The sequence below is a fragment of the Perna viridis genome, chromosome 8 (assembly GCF_037379345.1).
Source record: "Perna viridis isolate PV_CMFRI_1.1 ecotype Kerala chromosome 8, ASM3737934v1, whole genome shotgun sequence".
NCBI classification, from domain to species: Eukaryota; Metazoa; Mollusca; class Bivalvia; order Mytilida; family Mytilidae; genus Perna; species Perna viridis.
The window spans coordinates 49275172-49298044 of record NC_142452.1 but is presented as its reverse complement, the minus strand read 5'-3'; the positions used below and the strand labels follow the sequence as shown (position 1 = coordinate 49298044).

Sequence of the window (22873 nt, the reverse complement as noted above, 5' to 3'; positions counted from 1 at the left end):
GATGTTCAGTTTACACAGGTTCAAAATGGTTCACTGTAATTTTTAAGTATTTCACACAGAGACACTGTGAGAAAAGTTTCATAAAAGTTTTTCAAGTATTTCACACAGAGACACAAACAGAAGAATGCCATAAAAGTTTGCATCAAAAAGGAACAAAACAGTTCATCTAATAGAAAATGTACAATATTACTATTGAAACAATGAATTAATAAAATGCTTTGAGATATTTTTCTTAATAAAGGCATTAAAATTTCTTTTCCCATTGTATAGGTTGTGACAGTAATATTTAATCATAGTTGTATCCCAACTTATTCAGCATCCATCCGATACAGATTTCTGTAACAGATTTCTCAGGTTCTATTGTAGGCAGTGCTTAGATATTTGGTGTAATGCTTTTGCATGATGACTTGTACAGTTGCTCCCCTTTTCAGATGCCCCACTTGTCTATTTCAATGTACAACGTAGTAATTATGTAGGTAATGCATGCTGGAAATTTTCCTTTTCCTGATTTGTTGCTTTAAATATCTACTTTCTGTTATGTAGTAATTTTTCAGTTAACATGTATCTTACCATCTACTGGAGACATGTATCTTACCATCTACTGGAGCGATTGCTTAAATATTTAGCACATGCTTCCCTTTTACATGATGACTAGTACCATGCTTCCCTTTTACATGATGACTAGTACCATGCTTCCCTTTTCCAGGTTTTGATGACTAGTACCATGCTTCCCTTTTCCAGGTTTTGATGACTAGTACCATGCTTCCCTTTTACATGGTGACTAGTACCATGCTTCCCTTTTCCAGGTTTGTCACTTTTCCATTTCCTACTTACAGTAGATGAGTGGGGGTATTCTTAGCATGACATAGTGTGCAACATCTGGTTGACTCAATTTTAACAAGTTGCATTTGTGCCCTTTATTCTGTTGAGTTTAAATATTAAATTTTTTATTCAGATTTTTACTGAACGACCAACGAATGAACCACCATCTGAGAGAATGAGACCTGACACTGTGATAGATTACCTCCACCGATTCCCATTAGCTGTCATAACATATTTAGAATATTTAGTATTCCAGAAAAAACTTGAAGTAAGTGAAATACCAGAAAAATAATCACTTGCATTTTGTTATTGTTGTTGTTGTCAATTCTAGTAAAGACCTCCAGAAACAGTTGAGTCAAATAACAACATACAATAAAAACTTAATTACAAAAAAACGGAAAACAAAAACAAACAAAAACAAGAAAGGAAAAAAAATAATTGACATTTTTATTTGTGAGCAGAAAGGTCACAAAAAAGGGGTGTGATTCTGTTGACGTTTACTGTTGCAAATGAAAGCAAACTTGAAAGAAAATAATACAATTATAATAAAGAAAATGAAGACAAAAGACAAACATGTACAACTGATTGTTAGGGCTTAATTTAAAAAAAATGAAATGTTCAATCACCATCCTAGCTATATGTTATTTATATAGTATCACATTCCACACAATTAGTTAAGTGTACATAAATCTCGAAGCCCCTATTACTGGACTTGGATTAGAAAAACCTTTTCACTGTACGTAATTTGTATGATAATTTGTTATTTACAGAAAGAAAAATACCACACCCATTTAGCTGTGCTATATTTAGATGCTGTCCTTCGACTGATCAAAACCAATAATGTGAAAAAGGAAGAGATGGATAAAGCAAGGTAGGTTCCTGGTTTATTTTGGAATATGCCTTTTGTCACATTTGTGACTTTTATCACCAAGCACTTTGTCAACCATTACAAAAAAACTTTTTGGATAATGTCAGATGGGTTCCTGGTGTTGATTTTATTGGACTTGATTAGGTAAAGCCAAATAGCTTCCTGAAGTAGATTTTATCCTATGAAATTGTCCTATTTAATGATTTGCACAGTAAATGTTATTATAATGTTACATTTGTGAGAATATGCTATGAAAAGCTTAATATGTGTGCCAAAATGTGTGAACTTAAATTTTTTATTCCTCATATTCCAGATCCAAACTGCGTTATATGCTGCAGATGTCAAGTCTCTATAGAGTTCAGTTAATTCTAGGTAAAGCTAAGGAGACAGAAATGCATGCGGAGTGTGCTATACTTTATGGAAAGGTATGTTTATCTTTGGTTACCATGTGGAGACAGAAATATATGGTGAACTATTACTATTTATTTGCCTTGTTCTTAGATTGTTTCCCTGTCTGTCTGTCCGTCTGTCTGTCTCACTGTCTGTATGGTAATTAAAGAATCCTTGAACCAAAAAAACACAAAATTTTAGATGCTATGTATTTTTACACTATAAAAGATGGATAACATAGAATTCTATGATATTAATTTTGTCAACTTCTTACTGGTATTGGAAATATTTTGTGGTGTCGAATACTAGTTAATTTGATTATCTCCTATTTAGATAATAGATTGAAGAGATGTAATGGTTTTGATCTCATTGAATATTAACATTTACTGTTGCAGCTAATTGGACCAGTTCCAATACAAATCTTGGTAGGAAAGTGTCATTTAACTTTAAATAGCTCTCAATTATGATGACCTTAACCTCTCTATTATAACATCCACTAATGTGTTTTGGTAGCTTGCATTTAAGTGATTTACTTGTTTCTGATTGGATAAAATTGTTTATTAAATTTAAATATTCATATTAATGGATAAACAAAGCCTATATTAGGTTTTAATTGAACTGTTTGTTAATAAAGAATCTTATGCGCATTCATATTTTAATTTCTCAAATTGCACGAATGATAAAAGAGAAGTTTTTTTGACTGGCAAAACGAACATCCTTTGGAAGTAGCCATTACTGGCCATTAGATTTTCCTCTGACATACTAGTCTTCTTGCTGCTAATCCCATTGTTCATCAATGTTGTCTGACATTTGCTTACATGTTGTGCCTCAGTCTCTTCTTCTATTTATTTTGGGTTGTAATTATATGGGAAAAGTTACTAAATTGCAATTTCTCAGGACATCGTAATCAATTAACTATTTACTTTCACTTTCCAAACCAACTTTGTGACGTTGCAGCTCAACCAATCATGGTGGTGCCCATAGGTGCGGTAAATTCAAATTTCTTAATTACAAATCGTGATTAATTAGTTAAGGAAAGGAAATTATTTTGTTTCAGTCTAATTTTCATGAACATTTAAAAGATTAGTTTTGATATTTATGACTTGCACAATGACATAGTTTTCTCCTTCGAGTTAGTGTGTAGTAAGCTTGTGAGATGGTCCATAGACTGATCATTTTATAGTTAATACAACTCATTGAGGCCACTCAAATCAATGTTAATACCTCAGTTGTTGGTACAATTTGGGGCATCTCAAATACCACAGGAAACCAAAGAAAATAGAAAAAATGAGATACTACTTTATCCAAACATTTCAATAAAAAATACATTATTATTTTATGTTAAGAAAGAAAATTGCAAGTTTAAAGCATGGCCATTTTGCAAAAGTCATAAATTTTAAAATTACCTCTTGTTTAAAAGAAGTTTTAACAGACAGTTCAGTTACATAATTAAAAATCAAAAGGGTTAATGAATATTTAAATAAAATGAATAGCTTAAAAGTAGAGTAAAAGCTACCCAAAGACACTAGTGGGTGGTATAATATAGAGGTCAAGGTCATCATAATTAACAGCTATTCAAACTTAAAAGACAGTGACAAAAATATCGCACTGGTGTTCTGTGGTAAATAAGTAGGACACATTCGTATAATGTAGGGCAGATTTCTGCATAGATTTGTATTGAACTGGTCTATTTCATCTAGCTGTAATGGCTAGGAGGTTTCACCAATTATTGAACAAGAAGTTTTTTGGTTTTCTCTCTTTACAAATCCTGGAATTGGCCAACAAGACCTGACAATCTTCCTGACTTCTTGATTGAGTGCTACTTTAACTTAAAATATTAAAAAGCTGTGAAATTGATAAAATATAAATTCATATAACAGGTAAAGTAAACTTTAGTTTTTATCATAATTAATCTTAATTAAATTTTATTAATTGAATTGTAAGGTTTATAATTGTAATCTGATTAGTTTATGCATTTTTTGTGCATTGTAATTGGTTGTTCACTTTCTACAGTCTCAGTGGTGACAGTTCTTACTACTACATAATCTGTTTATGGCATAAACAGACATCGTTACAGTCCTTCCAACTTCATTTAGATCTGTTAAAAGAGTGAAACTGGGTATTTTTTTGCTTTAATCCTTTCATTTTTGGCATCTTATATTTTGTTAGAAATATGGTTCAGTAGATATCAGTAGACCTACTTACCTTGGATGTTGAATTTGACAACCATGTCACGTTGTCTGTTGAATGCCACCGAATGAGGGTCTTCAAGGAAAAAAAAGCGATAAATACATTTCAGATATTTTGTGATTTGAATTGTCAGGATTAAACACTGTTTTGTGTGAATTTATCAATGTGTAAACTTGAACCCTTCACTCACAATCCTGGCATAATTGTTATGAGTATTAAAAGTCTGATTTTACACATTGATGAATTCTTGAAAAACTGTGTTTAATGTTATAATAAAGTGGCAAGGTATTATGTGATATCCTCTGAAAAGTTGCTTGTCCATCCATCCATCTGTCTGTCTGTCCTTCACCTTATGGTTTCTATATGATAACTTTAGAAAATATTGAAGGATCTTTTTCAAACTTTTTATAGTTATTGAGTATTATAAAATACAGATCAAGGCTTGAATTTTAGTTTAATTGTATTATTAACACAAAAGTTACAGTCATTTTAAGTAGTTTTTACCCCTATTTTTTTTTAATTTTAATTTTTTTTTTAAAGAATTGTAAAAGTTGGTTCTTTGGAGTCTAGATATCAAAACATGATGGGTATCATTCAATGTCCCATTAGATGCCTTATTTTTTATGTTGTGATATGAATTTGGTAAACAAAGCACTTGTCCATTGAAGCAGCAACACAGGTGTATTATCTTCTGTTTCAGTTAGAAGAGCATGACAAAGCCTTAAGGATTCTTGTTCATAAACTGAAAGACTTTGGTGCTGCTGAAAACTACTGTCTAGTCAATTCTCATGGGAAAGACCCTTCCTACCGGAAAAGACTGTTCCATATTTTACTTAGTGTTTACCTAGACCCATCTAATGAGTGAGTAAACTAAACATGTTAATGGTATAGACCACTAACTTGGCATAATGCTGATTTTTATCATATACTTGTCAGCTTTCCTTTCATCTGTGGCAACATCCCTTCAGCACCTGCGTATGGAGTTTTCATATCACAACTTGTACGTTATGCCAGAGCTTGCCATATCTACCCAGACTTTTTGTATCATACTAGTCTTCTTACAATTAGGATTCTGGAACAGGGTTATGTTGTTACAAGATTGAAGTCATAACTACAGAAGTTAAATGGTAATGATCATCATGAACTCATTGATCATTATGGTATATCTATCTGCACCATAAATTCTGATTTGTTCAACTTGTCATAGTTTTCCTCTCTCTCTTTTGTCTGCCCTGGACTTGACTTTTTATGAGCAACTAGGCGAGTGTTTTTAGGAAAGCAGTACCTTACTGGTACGCCTGGTCCATGCTCCCAGTTTTATCCTATCGGTACACTTTGTCCATGCTCCCAGTTTTACCCTACCGGTACACCTGGTCCATGCTCCTAGTTTTACCCTACCGGTACACCTGGTCCATGCTCCCAGTTTTACCCTACCAGTACACCTGGTCCATGCTCCTAGTTTTTAGTGGAATTTCAGTTGCTCATTTGATTTTGTTTCTTTGTATATTTTATTTTTGGTTCTTATATGTTTTTTGTTGTTTGTGTCTGTTTTCCATGTGTGGATTACATTCATTTGAATTCCACTAGAATCTTGATTCCCATGATAACTCTTAGATACTTGGTACATTGCTTTTGCATGATGACTTGTACCATGTCTTTACTTTTCAGGTTTGTTGTCGTCTACTACCTGTATGATGGACTTTATAGATATTTAGCTGATACACAATGGAGTTTTTAGCTCATCTGGCTGGAGGCCATGTGAGTTATTCCCATCACTTGGATTAACCTTTTTTGATTTTTGCTATTTTTAATGTTATTTCTTTCAAAAATCTTCTCCTCTGACATTACTTGACCAATTGGAAACCAAACTTGGTATGAATGTCCCTTGGGTATCCTGCATAGAACTGATGTGGGGATGGCCACCATTACTGAAAATAGAACATAAGAGTAAGACAGTAGTTTTTTCGCATACATCTCCAAAAACCATTAGGTTTAACCAAATTCTTTCAATTGCTGAAATGATCCTTATTATAAGGCATTCAAAAGTCTTTAGGGATCAAAGTTGTCAGATGACACCTTGTAAGACTTATTGCCCTTGAAATATGAAAAATGATGGGTTTTTTTCAGTTTTCAGCTAGTATCTTGAAAACTATAATAGATAAAAAGAAACTTTCAATTGCTGAAATGATCCTTATGATAAGTCCTACCAAAGTCTTTTTGAGTCAAAATTGTTGGACAACTTCTTGTTAAATTTATTGCCCTTGAAAGACATACTTTTACAAGGTGAGCGATTCAGGTTCCTGGGAGCCTCTTGTTCAACACTGATTTCTTAGCTTCTATCTGTGGAAATCTTCAAATTTGGTGTATTGATTTTGCATGATAACATGTTTTCTTTCCGGGTTTGACCGAAATGATTGGGTGAGCTCATTTTTAACATGACTTATATGCAACATCTTATTTAATTTTTTTTCTGTTTAGGTGTTATTTTAGTTTTTTCATGTTCTTTATTGTCTGTCTTTATTTCCTTTGTTTGTTTGGTATTTGCCCCTGGATTAGTGTGCAAATTCTTGTTCCCTGATTTTCCTTTTATTTGTAAAATTAAGATTTTCAAATTGCAAGCTTCAGTCTCAGTTTCTGCTATATCGATGACGTATTATCTTTAAACAATCCTAATTTTGGGATTTCATTCATCGCATCTGCCCCAAAGAACTTGAGATAAAGGATACTACATCTTGACCTACACTTAGAAATCAATGGTTAAGGAAAACTATTGACCAAACTTTACGACAAACGTGATGACTTTTCATTCAGAATTGTCAACTTTCCTTTCATCTGTGACAACATCCCTTCAGCACCTGTGTATGGAGTGTTCATATCACAACTCATATGTTATGCCAGAGCTTGCCGAAACTACACAGAGTTTTTGTATCACACTAGAATTCTAACAAATAGACTTCTGGAACAGGGTTATGTTGCTACAAGATTGAAGTCATGACTATAGAAGTTTTATGGTCATCATCATGAACATGTGGATCGTTGTGGTGTATCCATCTGCACCATGAAAACTGATTTATTCAACGTGTCGTGGTTTTTCGTTCCTCTTTGGTTTACCCCGGACTTGACTTTTTATGAGCAACTTGGCAGTTGTTTTTAGAAAAGCAGAGGACGCTTACCCTACCAGTGCACCTGGTCCGTGCTCCCAGTTTTTAGTGGAGTCTCATTTGCTTTTGTTACTTTGTATGAATGATTTTAGTTACTTCATGTTCTTTGTTATGTATTTCTGTTTTCCATGTCTGGTCTTTGTCCCTGGATTACATTCTTTTGATTACCAATATTACCTTGGTTCTCTTGATTATTCTTTCAAAAAAAGAGGTGAGAAATAGGCTAACTCAAAAAGAAAAAAGAAAAATGGGTTTCTCCCATGAAATCAGTAGAATTCTTAGAAAATTTGAATTGGCAGGAAATTCCTCACGAAAATTCAGTCACCATCCAGTGATTAAAAGGCCACTTGCATTTTTAATTACCAGCCTTAAAATGGAGAAAGTGACATTATACAAACATTATTACATTGTAATTTTTGCTTAATATTTCAGCCAAAAAGAGACTTTTGTAAGGCCAGCTGTAGATTTACTCAATAGTAATGTGGCTGAGTTTGATACTGTTAAAGTAAGTACAATGTTAATTCCTATATACTTCTGTCATTCCAACACACTTGTTTACATGATCTTTCTGGAAGCAGTTAGAAGAGAAATTAGGTTGATATTAAGCATTCATTTAAATGTGTCACAGATTTGGTTTGAATCCATAACCAATTAATTTTCCATACACAAACATGCTTTGTTGTCATTCACAAGTTATGGTAATTTTACTACAAATTCTGAATATTAATTATACATTTCTGCTACATATCAATTAGTAACGCTTTACATTTGCGTATTGGTAAGACTGGACGTATTCATATCTAAATATATAAATATGTACAACTCATCATGCCTGTATAGTTTTAGTAATACAGTTAAGTATTATTGGTATTGTCTGTGAATGCAATTTACTAATGATGATGATGGCACTGTGTGTAGTATTATTGGTATTGGCTGTGAGGGCAATTTACTAATGATGATGATGGCACTGTGTGTAGTATTATTGGTATTGGCTGTGAGGGCAATTTACTAATGATGATGATGGCACTGTGTGTAGTATTATTGGTGTTGGCTGTGAGGGCAATTTACTAATGATGATGATGGCACTGTGTGTAGTATTATTGGTGTTGGCTGTGAGGGCAATTTACTAATGATGATGATGGCACTGTGTGTGTAGTATTATTGGTGTTGGCTGTGAGGGCAATTTACTAATGATGATGATGGCACTGTGTGTAGTATTATTGGTATTGGCTGTGAGGGCAATTTACTAATGATGATGATGGCACTGTGTGTAGTATTATTGGTGTTGGCTGTTAGAGCAATTTACTAATGATGATGATGGCACTGTGTGTGTAGTATTATTGGTGTTGGCTGTGAGGGCAATTTACTAATGATGATGATGGCACTGTGTGTAGTATTATTGGTGTTGGCTGTGAGGGCAATTTACTAATGATGATGATGGCACTGTGTGTAGTATTATTGGTGTTGGCTGTGAGGGCAATTTACTAATGATGATGATGGCACTGTGTGTGTAGTATTATTGGTGTTGGCTGTGAGGGCAATTTACTAATGATGATGATGGCACTGTGTGTGTAGTATTATTGGTATTGGCTGTTAGAGCAATTTACTAATGATGATGATGGCACTGTGTGTGTAGTATTATTGGTGTTGGCTGATAGAGCAATTTACTAATGATGATGATGGCACTGTGTGTAGTATTATTGGTGTTGGCTGTGAGGGCAATTTACTAATGATGATGATGGCACTGTGTGTGTAGTATTATTGGTATTGGCTGTTAGAGCAATTTACTAATGATGATGATGGCACTGTGTGTGTAGTATTATTGGTGTTGGCTGTGAGGGCAATTTACTAATGATGATGATGGCACTGTGTGTAGTATTATTGGTATTGGCTGTGAGGGCAATTTACTAATGATGATGATGGCACTGTGTGTGTAGTATTATTGGTATTGGCTGTGAGGGCAATTTACTAATGATGATGATGGCACTGTGTGTAGTATTATTGGTATTGGCTGTGAGGGCAATTTACTAATGATGATGATGGCACTGTGTGTAGTATTATTGGTGTTGGCTGTGAGGGCAATTTACTAATGATGATGATGGCACTGTGTGTGTAGTATTATTGGTGTTGGCTGATAGAGCAATTTACTAATGATGATGATGGCACTGTGTGTGTAGTATTATTGGTATTGGCTGTGAGGGCAATTTACTAATGATGATGATGGCACTGTGTGTGTAGTATTATTGGTATTGGCTGTTAGAGCAATTTACTAATGATGATGATGGCACTGTGTGTAGTATTATTGGTGTTGGCTGTGAGGGCAATTTACTAATGATGATGATGGCACTGTGTGTGTAGTATTATTGGTATTGGCTGTTAGAGCAATTTACTAATGATGATGATGGCACTGTGTGTGTAGTATTATTGGTGTTGGCTGTGAGGGCAATTTACTAATGATGATGATGGCACTGTGTGTAGTATTATTGGTATTGGCTGTGAGGGCAATTTACTAATGATGATGATGGCACTGTGTGTGTAGTATTATTGGTATTGGCTGTGAGGGCAATTTACTAATGATGATGATGGCACTGTGTGTAGTATTATTGGTATTGGCTGTGAGGGCAATTTACTAATGATGATGATGGCACTGTGTGTAGTATTATTGGTGTTGGCTGTGAGGGCAATTTACTAATGATGATGATGGCACTGTGTGTGTAGTATTATTGGTGTTGGCTGTGAGGGCAATTTACTAATGATGATGATGGCACTGTGTGTGTAGTATTATTGGTATTGGCTGTGAGGGCAATTTACTAATGATGATGATGGCACTGTGTGTGTAGTATTATTGGTGTTGGCTGTGAGGGCAATTTACTAATGATGATGATGGCACTGTGTGTAGTATTATTGGTATTGGCTGTTAGAGCAATTTACTAATGATGATGATGGCACTGTGTGTGTAGTATTATTGGTGTTGGCTGATAGAGCAATTTACTAATGATGATGATGGCACTGTGTGTGTAGTATTATTGGTGTTGGCTGTGAGGGCAATTTACTAATGATGATGATGGCACTGTGTGTAGTATTATTGGTGTTGGCTGTTAGAGCAATTTACTAATGATGATGATGGCACTGTGTGTGTAGTATTATTGGTATTGGCTGTGAGGGCAATTTACTAATGATGATGATGGCACTGTGTGTGTAGTATTATTGGTGTTGGCTGTGAGGGCAATTTACTAATGATGATGATGGCACTGTGTGTGTAGTATTATTGGTGTTGGCTGTGAGGGCAATTTACTAATGATGATGATGGCACTGTGTGTGTAGTATTATTGGTATTGGCTGTGAGGGCAATTTACTGGTGATGATTGCACTGTGAATACAATGGCTGTAGTTTTTGTTATAATTTATCCTTTCTTTACAGGTGCTACAGTCCTTGCCAGAAAATTGGTCTGTTAGTTTGGTATCACAATTTTTAAATCGTGCAATAAGGAAAAGTATGAACAATAGTCGGACTACTCGTATTGAGAGGATGATGTCAAGGGGAGAGAATTTACAAGTCAAACAAAACATTATTGAAATTCAGAAAGAATTTGTTACCATGAATGATGATAGGTGAGTTACTGCTGACAATTGTACTTTTCTGTTTTTTTTTGTCTGTCTGTGACTGAACACCAAAGTCAGTATTGGATGGTGGTCCATGGGAAAAAAATATGAAAAAAAAAAAAATTTGTAAAACAGACTGCTGAGCACAGCTAGACTCAAATAATAATGGTGAAACAAGATCAGTCAAATTTTAAAGTATATGGGATATTATAAAATCTTGCTTTTGGGTTGAATCAAATTATTTTGATAGAAGAACTTTTCCTTTCCTTTCAGTTGTTACATTGCTTTGGAAACTTAAAGTTGTGACAAATAGGACTCTATACAATACTGCCTTTAATGCCGGTTAACTTAATCTTTGAGACAGTTTGAGGCAGTTATGCAACTGAGTAGTTTGGTATCATGAAACTACTAATTATTTGCCTGGATGTGTACATGTACATGATCCTACTTGATTGTTTGAGTTGAATTATCTCCCTTTGGTTATATCAGCATTTCCCAGATTTATATCATTTCTATTCACAATGTGTAAGTTTTCACAAGGCTTTAGCTGTTTCCAATGTTCTGTGTTCATTAATATAAAGAGTCAGAGTGTAGCTAAAGTGTAAAAGCTGTGAAAAGTGATCTTACCTCTGTACTGGAAATTAGTTACTGTTAGTTGTGCTATTGTCATGCTAAAACTATAAAGTAATAAAAGTTAGTGATGGACTGAAGTCGTTTCTTGAGTATCTAATAGATTTTAGTGATTTTTTTTTTAGTTGCTCATTTACTTTTGTTGCTTTGTACGCAGTATTTTGGTTATTTTATGTTCTTTGTTATGTGTTTCTGTTTTCCATGTTTGGTCTTTGTCTGGCTTACGTTCTTTTGATTTCCTCTAGAATCCCTTTTCCCTTGATTACTCTTTCGCATAACCCTTTAAAAAATAAGAAATATAACACATGATTAAATTTTCTTTGCTGGAGGTATGTAATAATCTTGTTGTCTGTCCATCGATTTGTCCATCCACACTTTTTTGTTACAGTTTTCTATGCAACGATTTATTATGTCCACTTGGTATTTTGACAGAAGGTGTACTATATTTTTGATTTGATTTCAGGCATCAACGTCCTGTTTGATTACTTTTATTTCCACCATATAGCTACTAGGATGTTGTTACTATTAAGTGATCTTCCACTCTTACCTTATCTTAGATCTGTACCAAAATGAATTTACATCACATATTTTATCATTTTACAGGAATAACATGAATCTTACAAAATCTCTGGATTTTAATGTAAAAACAAGTTGTTTAGCCTATAGTTAATCTGTGATATTTGAATTAAGCTTTGAATTTCATTGATTCATGAAATTTGGTTATAATATAATTTGGCTCTTAAATGCCATTGCTGATATTTTTTTCTTTGAAGTCAATTGTTTTTCCAGTATATTTGATGTTATTGTGTCATCAGGGTTGATCACTCTCTCCTGGTGTCCAGAGTACATATGTAGATTGTACTATGAAATTTCCCATTCAAACAGATTTCTTATGAGGGATTAACAGGACTTTTCAACTTTACTTTGCACTGATATGGGTCCTACTATAAATGAACAGTCCTGTTAGCTCAGAGCCATAACCAAAACTTCCTAAACAGTCCTGTTGGCTCTTAGCCAGAACCTAATTTTCCTGATCCGTATCAAAATAGAGGTGATAGCTTTCATGTGATTCTGCCCCTTCTCAGTTCCAAACAATGTCTGTCTCTGTTTATCCTAGTTTTCCTAATGAGTACCTACAAAACCTAAAAATATAGTACAAAATATAGATCATAGCTTTCATGTGATTTCCCCCTCCTCAATTCTAGGAATATGTCTGTCTGCCTGTTCATCTTCTTGAATTTTTATTGTATGGTCTATTTACAGGTTTTAGCTATTTGTTTTATGTTATGTCAGTAGGATAAACTTTAATCATGCATGAATGTCCCTAAAAGTGAGTAGACTTTTCCTCTGAAACTACCAGACCAATTGGAACCAAACTTGGGATGAATGTTCCTTGGGGTATCCTGCATAGAACTGACGTGGGTATATTTGATCCATCGAAAAACATGGCTGATGTTACTAAAAATAGAACATAGAGGTCAGGCAGTAGTTTTTCACATATATCTCCAAAAACGGTTAGGTTTAGCCCATTTTTAAAGGGGTAAAAGTGTTCAGCATGATGAGATCTATCTGCGGTCAAATTTTCATTTTAATCTATTAAGCATGTTGGAGTTATTGCCCTTTTTCAAAGTTTTTTGCTATTTTTATTGTTATTTCTTTCAAAAATCTTCTCCTCTGACACTACTTGACCAATTGAAATAAAACTCGGTATAAGTGTTTCTTGGGGTATCCTGCATAGAATTATAGTGGGGTTTTTTGATCCGATGAAAAACATGGCCACTCTTACTAAAAATAGAACATAGGGGTCAGACAGTAGTTTTTCGCATATATCTCCAAAACCGTTAGGTTTAGCCAAAGTCTTTCAATTGCTGAAATGATCCTTATTTTTAGGACTACCAAAGTCTTCAGGCATTAAATTTGTTAGACACCTTCTTATAAGAGTTATTGCCCTTGACGGGAAAATTACAGGGTTTTTTTTTTTTCAGCCGATGTCTTGAAAACTATGATAGATTTAGATTTTCATTGACTGAAATGATCCTTATGATAAGTCCTATCAAAGTTTTCTTGAGTCAAAATTGTTGGACAACTTCTTGTTTAATTTATTGCCCTTGAAAGGCAAAATTGTAGCAGGTGAGCGATTCAGGCTCCTTGTTATATTTAGCAGATTATACCTTTTGGAAACAAGTATTTCAGTTAAAATCAAAAGTTGAATTTCTTCAAATTGTGATTATAAACACTAAAAAATTGTAATCATTTAAGGATTCAGAGTTGGTGCTATTAAATTTTGGTTTCCAAGACATTTTATTAGATTTCCCAGAATTGTTTGCTTGTTTTTTACAGTTTCTTGTCAATGAATTCAGTATGTTAAGTTGCTTGTAACTAAAATGTGGTTTAACTATGGCCAGGTCATGCTTTCACTGGAGAGTAAACTTGGCTACCTTAAACAATATGTTTTTTGCTTTGCCTTCAATAGGTGAAGTTGATACTAAAGAACTTCCTGATATATAATCTTTAACACATTATACATGATGGTTTCTAAAAAGGAAAAATCAAATTATAATAATCCTTTAGGTTATGTAATAATGTCACAGGTTGAATTAGTTTTTTGGTACTTGAGAATTTGCTTGTGAAATGCAATGAATCAAACAAGACTATTCTGTATAGATATTTGTACAGACTGTTGATTTGACAGTTGAAGCTCAGTGGCTACAGGGAAAATTCTCTGTTAGTATTTATAAGACTGTTGTTACATAACAGGATCATTATCTATATTATAATATGAACTGAATGACTCACCTACAGAAGAATTACTTTGACTTTTTGACCTGAAAAATTATAACAATGGGCTGTTTCTTTGTGACCCAATGATTTTTCTGATATTGGTCAAAAGTACATTTTTTGCTATTTTTAATGTAATTTCTTTCAAAAATCTTCTCCTCTGACACTACTTGACCAGTTGAAACGAAACTTGGTATCCTGCATAAAACTGATGTGGGGATTTTTGATTCTTTGAAAAACATGACCGTGGTTACTAAAAATAGAACGTAGGGCTCAGACAGCAATTTTTTGCATATATCTCCAAAACCGTTTGTTTTAGCTAAATTCTGACATGGATAAAAGTGTTCAGCATGATGAGATCTATCTCTGGTCAAATTTTGGATATAAACTGTTGAGTCATTTTGGAGTTATTGCCTTTTTTCAACGATTTTTGCTATTTTTAATGTTATTTCTTTCAAAAATCTTCTCCTCTGACATTATTTGATCAGTTGGAACCAAATAAATTTTCCTTGGTGAATCCTGCATAGAACTGATGTGGGGCTTTTGATCCATCAAAAAACATGGCAGCCGTTACTAAAAATAGAACATAGGGGTCAGACAGTAGTTTTTCGCATATATCTCCAAAACCATTAGGTTGAGCCAAATTCTTTCAATAGCTGAAATGATCCATATTATTAGGACTACAAAAGTCTTCAGGGATAAAAGTTGTCAGATGACTCCTTGTCAGAATTATAACCCTTGAATTGGGAAAATGATTTTTTTTTAAAACAGTTTTCAGTCAAAATCTTGAAAACTGTGATAGATTAAAAGAAACTTTCAATTGTTGAAAAGATCTTATGATAAGTCCTACCAAAGACTTCTTGAGTCAAAATTGTTGGACAACATCTTGTTAACTTTATTGCCTTTGAAAGGCAAAATTCAACTAGGTGAACAATTCAGGCTCTTGGGAGCCTTTTGTTTTCTAACATGCACCTAAAAATGATTTTGACATTTCCTTAATGGAAAAACATGGTCAAATTAGATTGAAACTCTTCATTTTTTTTTAAATCATGAAAATTTTCTTTTAGAAGCCATTGGGATAAACAATACAAGACTGAGACCAAATGATGTCCTTGTAAAAGTTATTTCCCTTACACTGTGCATTTTTTATTACAAAATGCCTGATACAGAAATGTCAATGGTTTTTGTTGATTTTTGCAAAGGTGTAAAAGAACAAATCTTTTCACCAATGAAACTAGACAAATGCAGCTGGAAATAGTTTAATGTGTGCACATTTAAAACTACATGTAGTAATCCAGAGAGATTGTGTTGATGGCTTGAAATCAGTTGGTGAGCTAAACAAAAACAGAAAACCTAGCTAATGTTCAGAAGTCAAACAAAATGAACAACACTGTACTTAAATCAATCTATGGCAATTTTTTTTTCATGATAAGACAAATTTAATACCTCATTAGTCTTATTTTCTGCATTTAATTTGTTTTGTTTTGTTTTTGTTTTATTTTTTCTCCTGTTATGGTCAAGTTTTATATTTTACAACCTAAAAAGTTATCATCCTTTGTTTAAAAAAAAAATGCCTGGCAAAAGTTATCACCCTTTGTTTTAAAAAAAATGCCTGGCGTTTAAAAAAACCTAATTTTGAAAAAAAAGAAATAAATCAAATAAAAAAAATGCTCACTCACTAGCTGTCTGTGGTTTTCCATCTAATAAGGAAATCAAGGACCTTAATTTCTTTCTCCAGAATATATTGGTCAACCATCATAAAAAAATGTTTCTATTTTGGGAAAAAAATTCTAAATCACTCATGAATAAAAAATACTCTATTGAAATATCCAGTCCCTTTTTACAGCATGACTTTGTAGTGGTAAATATTTCCATGAGGAAATCAAATTATCTTCACCTTTTTGTGTAGGCTTTCCTAAAATGATCATAGACAACCCAAAATACCATAAATGTGTAATTGTTTTATTTATTTTTATCCATAATGATTGCCTTATCAAAGATAAATGGGGTTGTGTTAGTACATAGTGAATAAAATTGTCACTTGACCAACAAAATTGATAGGTAATTTATGCTTGAACAAACCTGATTTAGGTATTTTGAATAAATAACTGAAACTTATATTACCCCTTTTAAAAGACTGGTAAATGTATTTATTAAAGTGGAGTGGTTAAATTACTGGTCATTGAATTACTCCTAGTAAGAGATTGGTAGATGCACTTATTTTATGATTAATTACTCCATGTAAGGGAAGATGCTCTGATTTAGGATAAATTACTCCATGTAAGATGCTCTGATTTAGGATAAATTACTCCATGTAAGATGCTCTGATTTAGGATAAATTACTCCGTGTAAGGGAAGATGCTCTGATTTAGTATAAATTACTCCGTGTAAGAGAAGATGCTCTGATTTAGGATATATTGCTCCATGTAAGGGAAGATGCTCTGATTTAGGATATATTGCACCATGTAAGAGAAGATGCTCTGATTTAGGATATATTGCACCATGTAAGAGAAGATGCTCTGATTTAGGATATATTGCTCCATGTAAGGGAAGATGCTCTGATTTAGGATATATTGCTCCATGTAAGGGAAGATGCTCTGATTTAGGATATATTGCTCCATGTAAGGGAAGATGCTCTGATTTAGGTTGTAAATAAAACAGGTTATAGACAAGAAATTATTTAATATGAATATAAGTATATAATGTGCTTTAATGTCATGTATTGTATGTACTTCTTACAACTCATGTTTTCAATTTATGAAAAACAGACCCTATACTTGTAGGATAATATACCCATTATTTAAATCTGCCTTTCCATCAGAAAATAAAAACATTGTCATCACATGTGAAAAAAAAAACACCTGACAGCTTTTTTCAATTGCATGTACAAACAATTAAGGCGCTAAACATTTATAAAATGTGTAAGGTTGAAAACACAATTTTTAATAAATAAGTGTGAAAAATAAAATAATGTATTTACTATTTATAAAAAAGCATTAATTTTAACATTAATCTGAGGAAAACTAGGTAACCCTCTTTATGAAAATTATCATTACAAGGTTAAGGTAAAAAACCATGCAATTTGTTTTGACTTGAAATGTGAAGATCATATACACTCTTTTAGCCTCATGTACACTCGTTTGGCCATGATGTTCAAGTTTCGAAATTTTTTCTGACACTTTTGATGATCCACGACTGCTGCAAATTCATTATGAACTTATTCAACTGGACATTTGTCATAAACCTAGCCCAATAATTTCTCAGTAGGTGTTCCATGTCAGACATCCTTTTTCAAACATATACAATGCATGGTAGTGAAAAATTTGTACACACCAATAGTGTGCCAGAAAGTTGTTTTTCCCGACGGCATGCTTTTTGTGGATGACTGTCTCATTTGCAATCATACTTCATCGCCTATTTTTATATTGTGTCCACAACTGCCCCAATGGAGTAGTGTTCAGCATGCTACAGTTGTATTGCCCTGTGCTCCATAATGCTCTTTATTTTATTTTTGTTTGATGCTATTCATCTACAAAGTCTGTTTAGTAGACCCTGTAAAGAAATGAAGAAGTCTTACCTGTGCAAGAGAAACAAATTTGAGGGCTAGAAATTGTAATCTGCATGACTGAACATTTCACATTCATGGATTAGTCCATCATGTGTACAATATTTTGTGCATACAACTAAGCATTTCTCGTGCAGGACTTCATTGTTTTATATAATTATTTCATATAAGATTGATTGTGTATTGATATCATCTATCAATATCTATAGGGATTACACGCTGATCATCTGTCAATATCTGTAGGGATTACCTTCAACTTTACAGTTTAGAACTTTCAGGTTCTTATTTACTTTTTTTAAACTAGTTTCCATTAAAATTGTGAGATTTTTCAATTTGTTTTATTTTAAATTTTGAATGAGTGTAAATTATTTTTGATAATTTAATTAATTTACCGTATTTAAACAGATTTGAATTTAATTGACTCTTCAGATTCATTTTTAACTTACTAAGAAACTTTGTATTTTGTTCCTGTATGACCTGTGAAACTCGTAAATATAAAGTAGTTAAGAGTTTTCAAATAATAATATGCTGGGATATACAATTTGACTATAGTAGATTGGTTTGCACTGAATTTAAACAGTAGAAAGCATTGACAAATAATTATTCCCTTCCATTTGGCTTACAGTACTGACCCTTAGATCCAGCATATCATGTATCTGTCCTGTGTAGCTGTACTTAGAATTCTTGACTGAATACATTGGTCTGACAAGAAAGATAACAAATTCTTCAAAGATTGTTTAAAGAATTATGGACAACTTACTATAAAAAAAATTTGATCAGAATTAAGGGAAATGTAATATTTTCATCAATTTTATATGACTGCAAGGTATAATAGTATGGCACTGTTGTTGTCGTCATCTGTAGGCACTTGGTTTTCATGAGATAATATCCGTAGGTTGGTTTTTACAAGATTTTATAACAAGGTTTGTATAGAATTAGGGGTTATAGCCGTAATGGTTTTAGAATTAGGAGCCAAATTAGGCAAAAATAAGCTTTTCATGAATTTTAACTATATAACTTCAGTAAAAGCATAGGAATGTCTATAGCATTGTTCCCCAATATTTAATACTACAATGATCAGACTTGAATTAATTTTTGGGGTTTTTGAAATTATGGGCCAAAAAGAGGGCCAGAAACATGCATTTTCCTGATATTCAGACAATAACTTTTAGTGAATGGATCTGTCTGAAACTGTATTACAAAGTGCCATACCATCAAGGGAAAACTGGGATTGGTTTTAGATGTTAAGACTTGAGCTAAGTAAGAGTAAGCAGCCAGAAACAAGTATTTTTTTTCTGATTTCTGGATGATAACTTGAGTAAAAGTGAACGGATTTCATATTAATTTTATTGCTAGGTGCTATACCACAAAAGGTAGGCAGGGATTGATTTTTTGGGTTGTGACTGGAGCCAAGTAAAATTTGGAGCCACACAGGGCCAGAAACAAATTTTTTTTCTGATTTTGTATGATAACTTCAGGAAATGGGAATGGAAATTGAAATTGTACCACGAGGTGCCATACACTCAAAAGAAAGTTGAGACTGTTTTGGAGGTTTTGACTGGAACCATTTAGGAATAAGGTGTCAAAAAGTGATCACTTTGATTCTGGTCGAATCCTTATCCTGTGTCAAATATCTAATTGTAATTTATTTCAAAAGCTGTATCAAGTTTGAATGGTGCATCCATACTTGCCCCAACTATTCAGGGTTCAACCTTTACAGTCTAATCAAGCTGCACCCTGTGAAGCATGTTATTAATTTGTAATGTTTGATGTTACATATTAATGGCAGGTGAGACTAGTACTATTTAAAAATGATAATTGTGTTTTGGTCCCTGCTTGGCACTAGAAAATTCACGGTCTGTAGATGTAAATTTTCTTCCATAACAAATTTTCTTGATTATATTATTTCGGTCTGGAATTCCTATGATCCTGTTAGGACCAAACATTGGATAAGGCTGGTGCTTTTTTTATCCTGCCTGAGGACCATCAGTATGGGGCTAATCTGAAGTTCCTGAATCTAGACATCTAATTTGTCTCAGTCTTATTTGATGTTCCTTGGACCAGATATTGTAGCATTCTTTATGAGACATTGTTTTTGTCTCAGACCTCTGATAATTTTATAAAATAATCAATTTTAACTTTTGTCCAGGTGTTAATACATACCTGTTTCTACCTGTAATCACCAGGGTATCTTACCAGGTCAGGAATTTGACAGAAGAATGATGTGATTTATTGTATGGAGGTTATCAGAATGATTCTGTCTGTATTATCTGTACTGTCCTTATAATACTAACAATATCAGTTCTATGTCTTAGTTTTTTTAGTACATCAGATGTAAAATTACTACAAGGTGCATGTATTTTTATATGAACTGGAAAACAATTGTGGTAGTATCACTTTACCATACCATGCTGTTTTTAGGGGGGTAGAATCATCATTACTGTGGTCTGCATTTATGTCCTGGCAATTAAAAGTCTCGTCCAGAGAAATATGAAGATATGACAGATACTTTAGAAGTCTTTTCAACAGAAAGATGAAAATATGACAGATACTGAAAGGCCCATATTCATTAAGATGGATTTTATTTAAATTTGAATTGAAAATGTCCTTAACTGGTTTTAATTCTGCTTTAAACTCAGTTTAATATGGACCTGTTAGTGGGCAGGTCAAAATCATGGTTTAAACCAAGTTTAATTTATTCATGCTGTAGGAAGTAATTGAGTTTGGACTTTAATTTGTAAAATTTAAATTAAGCTAAGATAAAACATTTTGATCCGTAGACATTTTTCTTGTTTAACATAAGTACAACTTAACTTGAGCTAGACAAAAAAGCAAATTCTTTTAACTTCTGTTGAGCTTGACAGAATACCAAATCCTTTTAAATTATTTTGAGCTAGACAGAATGACAAATCTTTGACCTAGACAGTATACCAAATCCTTGACCTGGACAGTATACCAAATCCTTCTAACTTTGCTTGAGCTAGACAGATTACCAAATCCTTGAGCTTGACAAAATACGAAATTCTACTAACTTGAGCTAGCCAGATTTCAAAATCCTTATAACCTCCTGAGCTAGACAGATTACCAATTTCTTTTAACTTCTTTTGAGCTTGACAGATTACCGAATCCATTTAACTTTGCATGAGCTAGACAGTATACTAAATCCTTCTAACTTCTTATGAGCTAGACAGATATCTGAATCTTTGGGCTAGACAGTAAAACAAACCTTTCTAACTTCTCTTGAGTTAGACTGAATACCAAATCCTTGACCTAGACAGTATACCAAATCCTTGTAAATTATATTGAGTTAGACAGATTACCAAATCCATTTAACTTTTTCATGAGCTTGGCAATTACCAAATGCTTGAGCTAGACAGAATACCAAGTCCTTTTGACTTTACTTGAGCTAGCCAGACATCCTGATCCTTGAGCTAGACAGTATACCAAATCCTTCTAACTGCAAACCTAGATACAAATATATATTTCTTGGTAGAGATCCCTCATGCTTTATAAAAAAAACAACTCCAAGCTTCCAAATATTCAGAAGTTTTCAAAATCCTGGGATTTTTTATCGACAACATATTTGTCCAGTGTGGCGGACACATTTTTCAACAAATGGTGGGCATTCCAATGGGAACATATTGTGCTCTTCTACTTGCTGACATATTCCTTCACTCTTATGAGGCAGACTTTATAACTTATCTGATCCAAAATAAGAAAAATCGTTTAGCTGGATCTTTTAATCTCAGTTTCCGCTATATAGATGACTTATTATTGTTAAACAATACTAATTATACATCATATCTAACCCAAAGAACTTGAGATAAAGGATACTACAGACAGAGAGACAGCCTCATATCCTGACCTACACTTTGAGATTGCTTGTAAAGGTAAACTATTGACCAAACTATATGACAAACATGATGACATCATTCCGTATGTTCAACTTTCCTTTCATCGGTGGCAACATCCCTTTCAGCACCTGTGTATGGAATTTTCATATCACAACTTATATGTTAGGCCAGAGCTAGCCGTAACTACCCACTTTTAGTATCACGCTAGGCCACTTACAATTAGGCTATCCGGGATAAATCTGGGATAGGGTTATGCTACTACAAGATTGAAGTCATCTCTACAGAAGTTTTATGCTCGTTATCATGAACTCAAGGATTGTTACGGTGTATCAATCTGCACCATGAAAACTTATCTGTTCAATGTGTCATAGTTTTTCTTTCCTCTTTCATCTACCCTGGACTTGGCTTTTTATGAGCAACTTGATGGGTGTTTCTAAAAAAGCTGAGGATGCTTACCCTACTGGTGCACCTGGTCCATGCTCCCAGTTTTCAGTAGAGTTCGAGTTGCTCATTTACTGTTGATATCAAATTACAAAACCCATGAGCTAGACAGAATACCAATTCCTTCTAACTTCACTTGAGCTACACAGATTACCAAACCCATGTGCTAGGCAGAATACCAATTCCCTCTAACTTTGCTTGAGCTAGGCAGAATACTAAACCCATGTGCTAGGCAGAATACCAATTCCCTCTAACTTTGCTTGAGCTAGGCAGAATACTAAACCCATGTGCTAGGCAGAATACCAATTCCTTCTAACTTCACTTGAGCTAGACAGATTACCAAACCCATGTGCTAGGCAGAATACCAATTCCTTCTAACTTCACTTGAGCTAGATAGATTACCAAACCCATGTGCTAGACAGAATACCAATTCCTTCCAACTTTGCTTGAGCTAGACAGAATACCAATTCCTTCTAACTTTGCTTGAGCTAGGCAGAATACTTAACCCATGTGCTAGGCAGAATACCAAATCCTTTTAATTTCACTTGAGCTAGATAAATTACCAAACCCA

At 33.6% G+C, this 22873-nt stretch overlaps 1 protein-coding gene across 1 annotated transcript in view; it reads left to right on the top strand.

Annotated features, from left to right (window-relative positions):
* Positions 1 to 22873, top strand: part of LOC148610834 (transforming growth factor-beta receptor-associated protein 1-like) — a 76929-nt gene that overhangs the window by 41307 nt on the left and 12749 nt on the right. The window contains exons 16-21 of the mRNA XM_088596250.1: positions 956 to 1090; positions 1593 to 1693; positions 2004 to 2115; positions 4971 to 5131; positions 7864 to 7936; positions 10853 to 11043. Of these exons, the coding sequence (XP_088452376.1) occupies positions 956 to 1090; positions 1593 to 1693; positions 2004 to 2115; positions 4971 to 5131; positions 7864 to 7936; positions 10853 to 11043 (773 nt within the window). The remainder of the gene's footprint in view (positions 1 to 955; positions 1091 to 1592; positions 1694 to 2003; positions 2116 to 4970; positions 5132 to 7863; positions 7937 to 10852; positions 11044 to 22873) is intronic.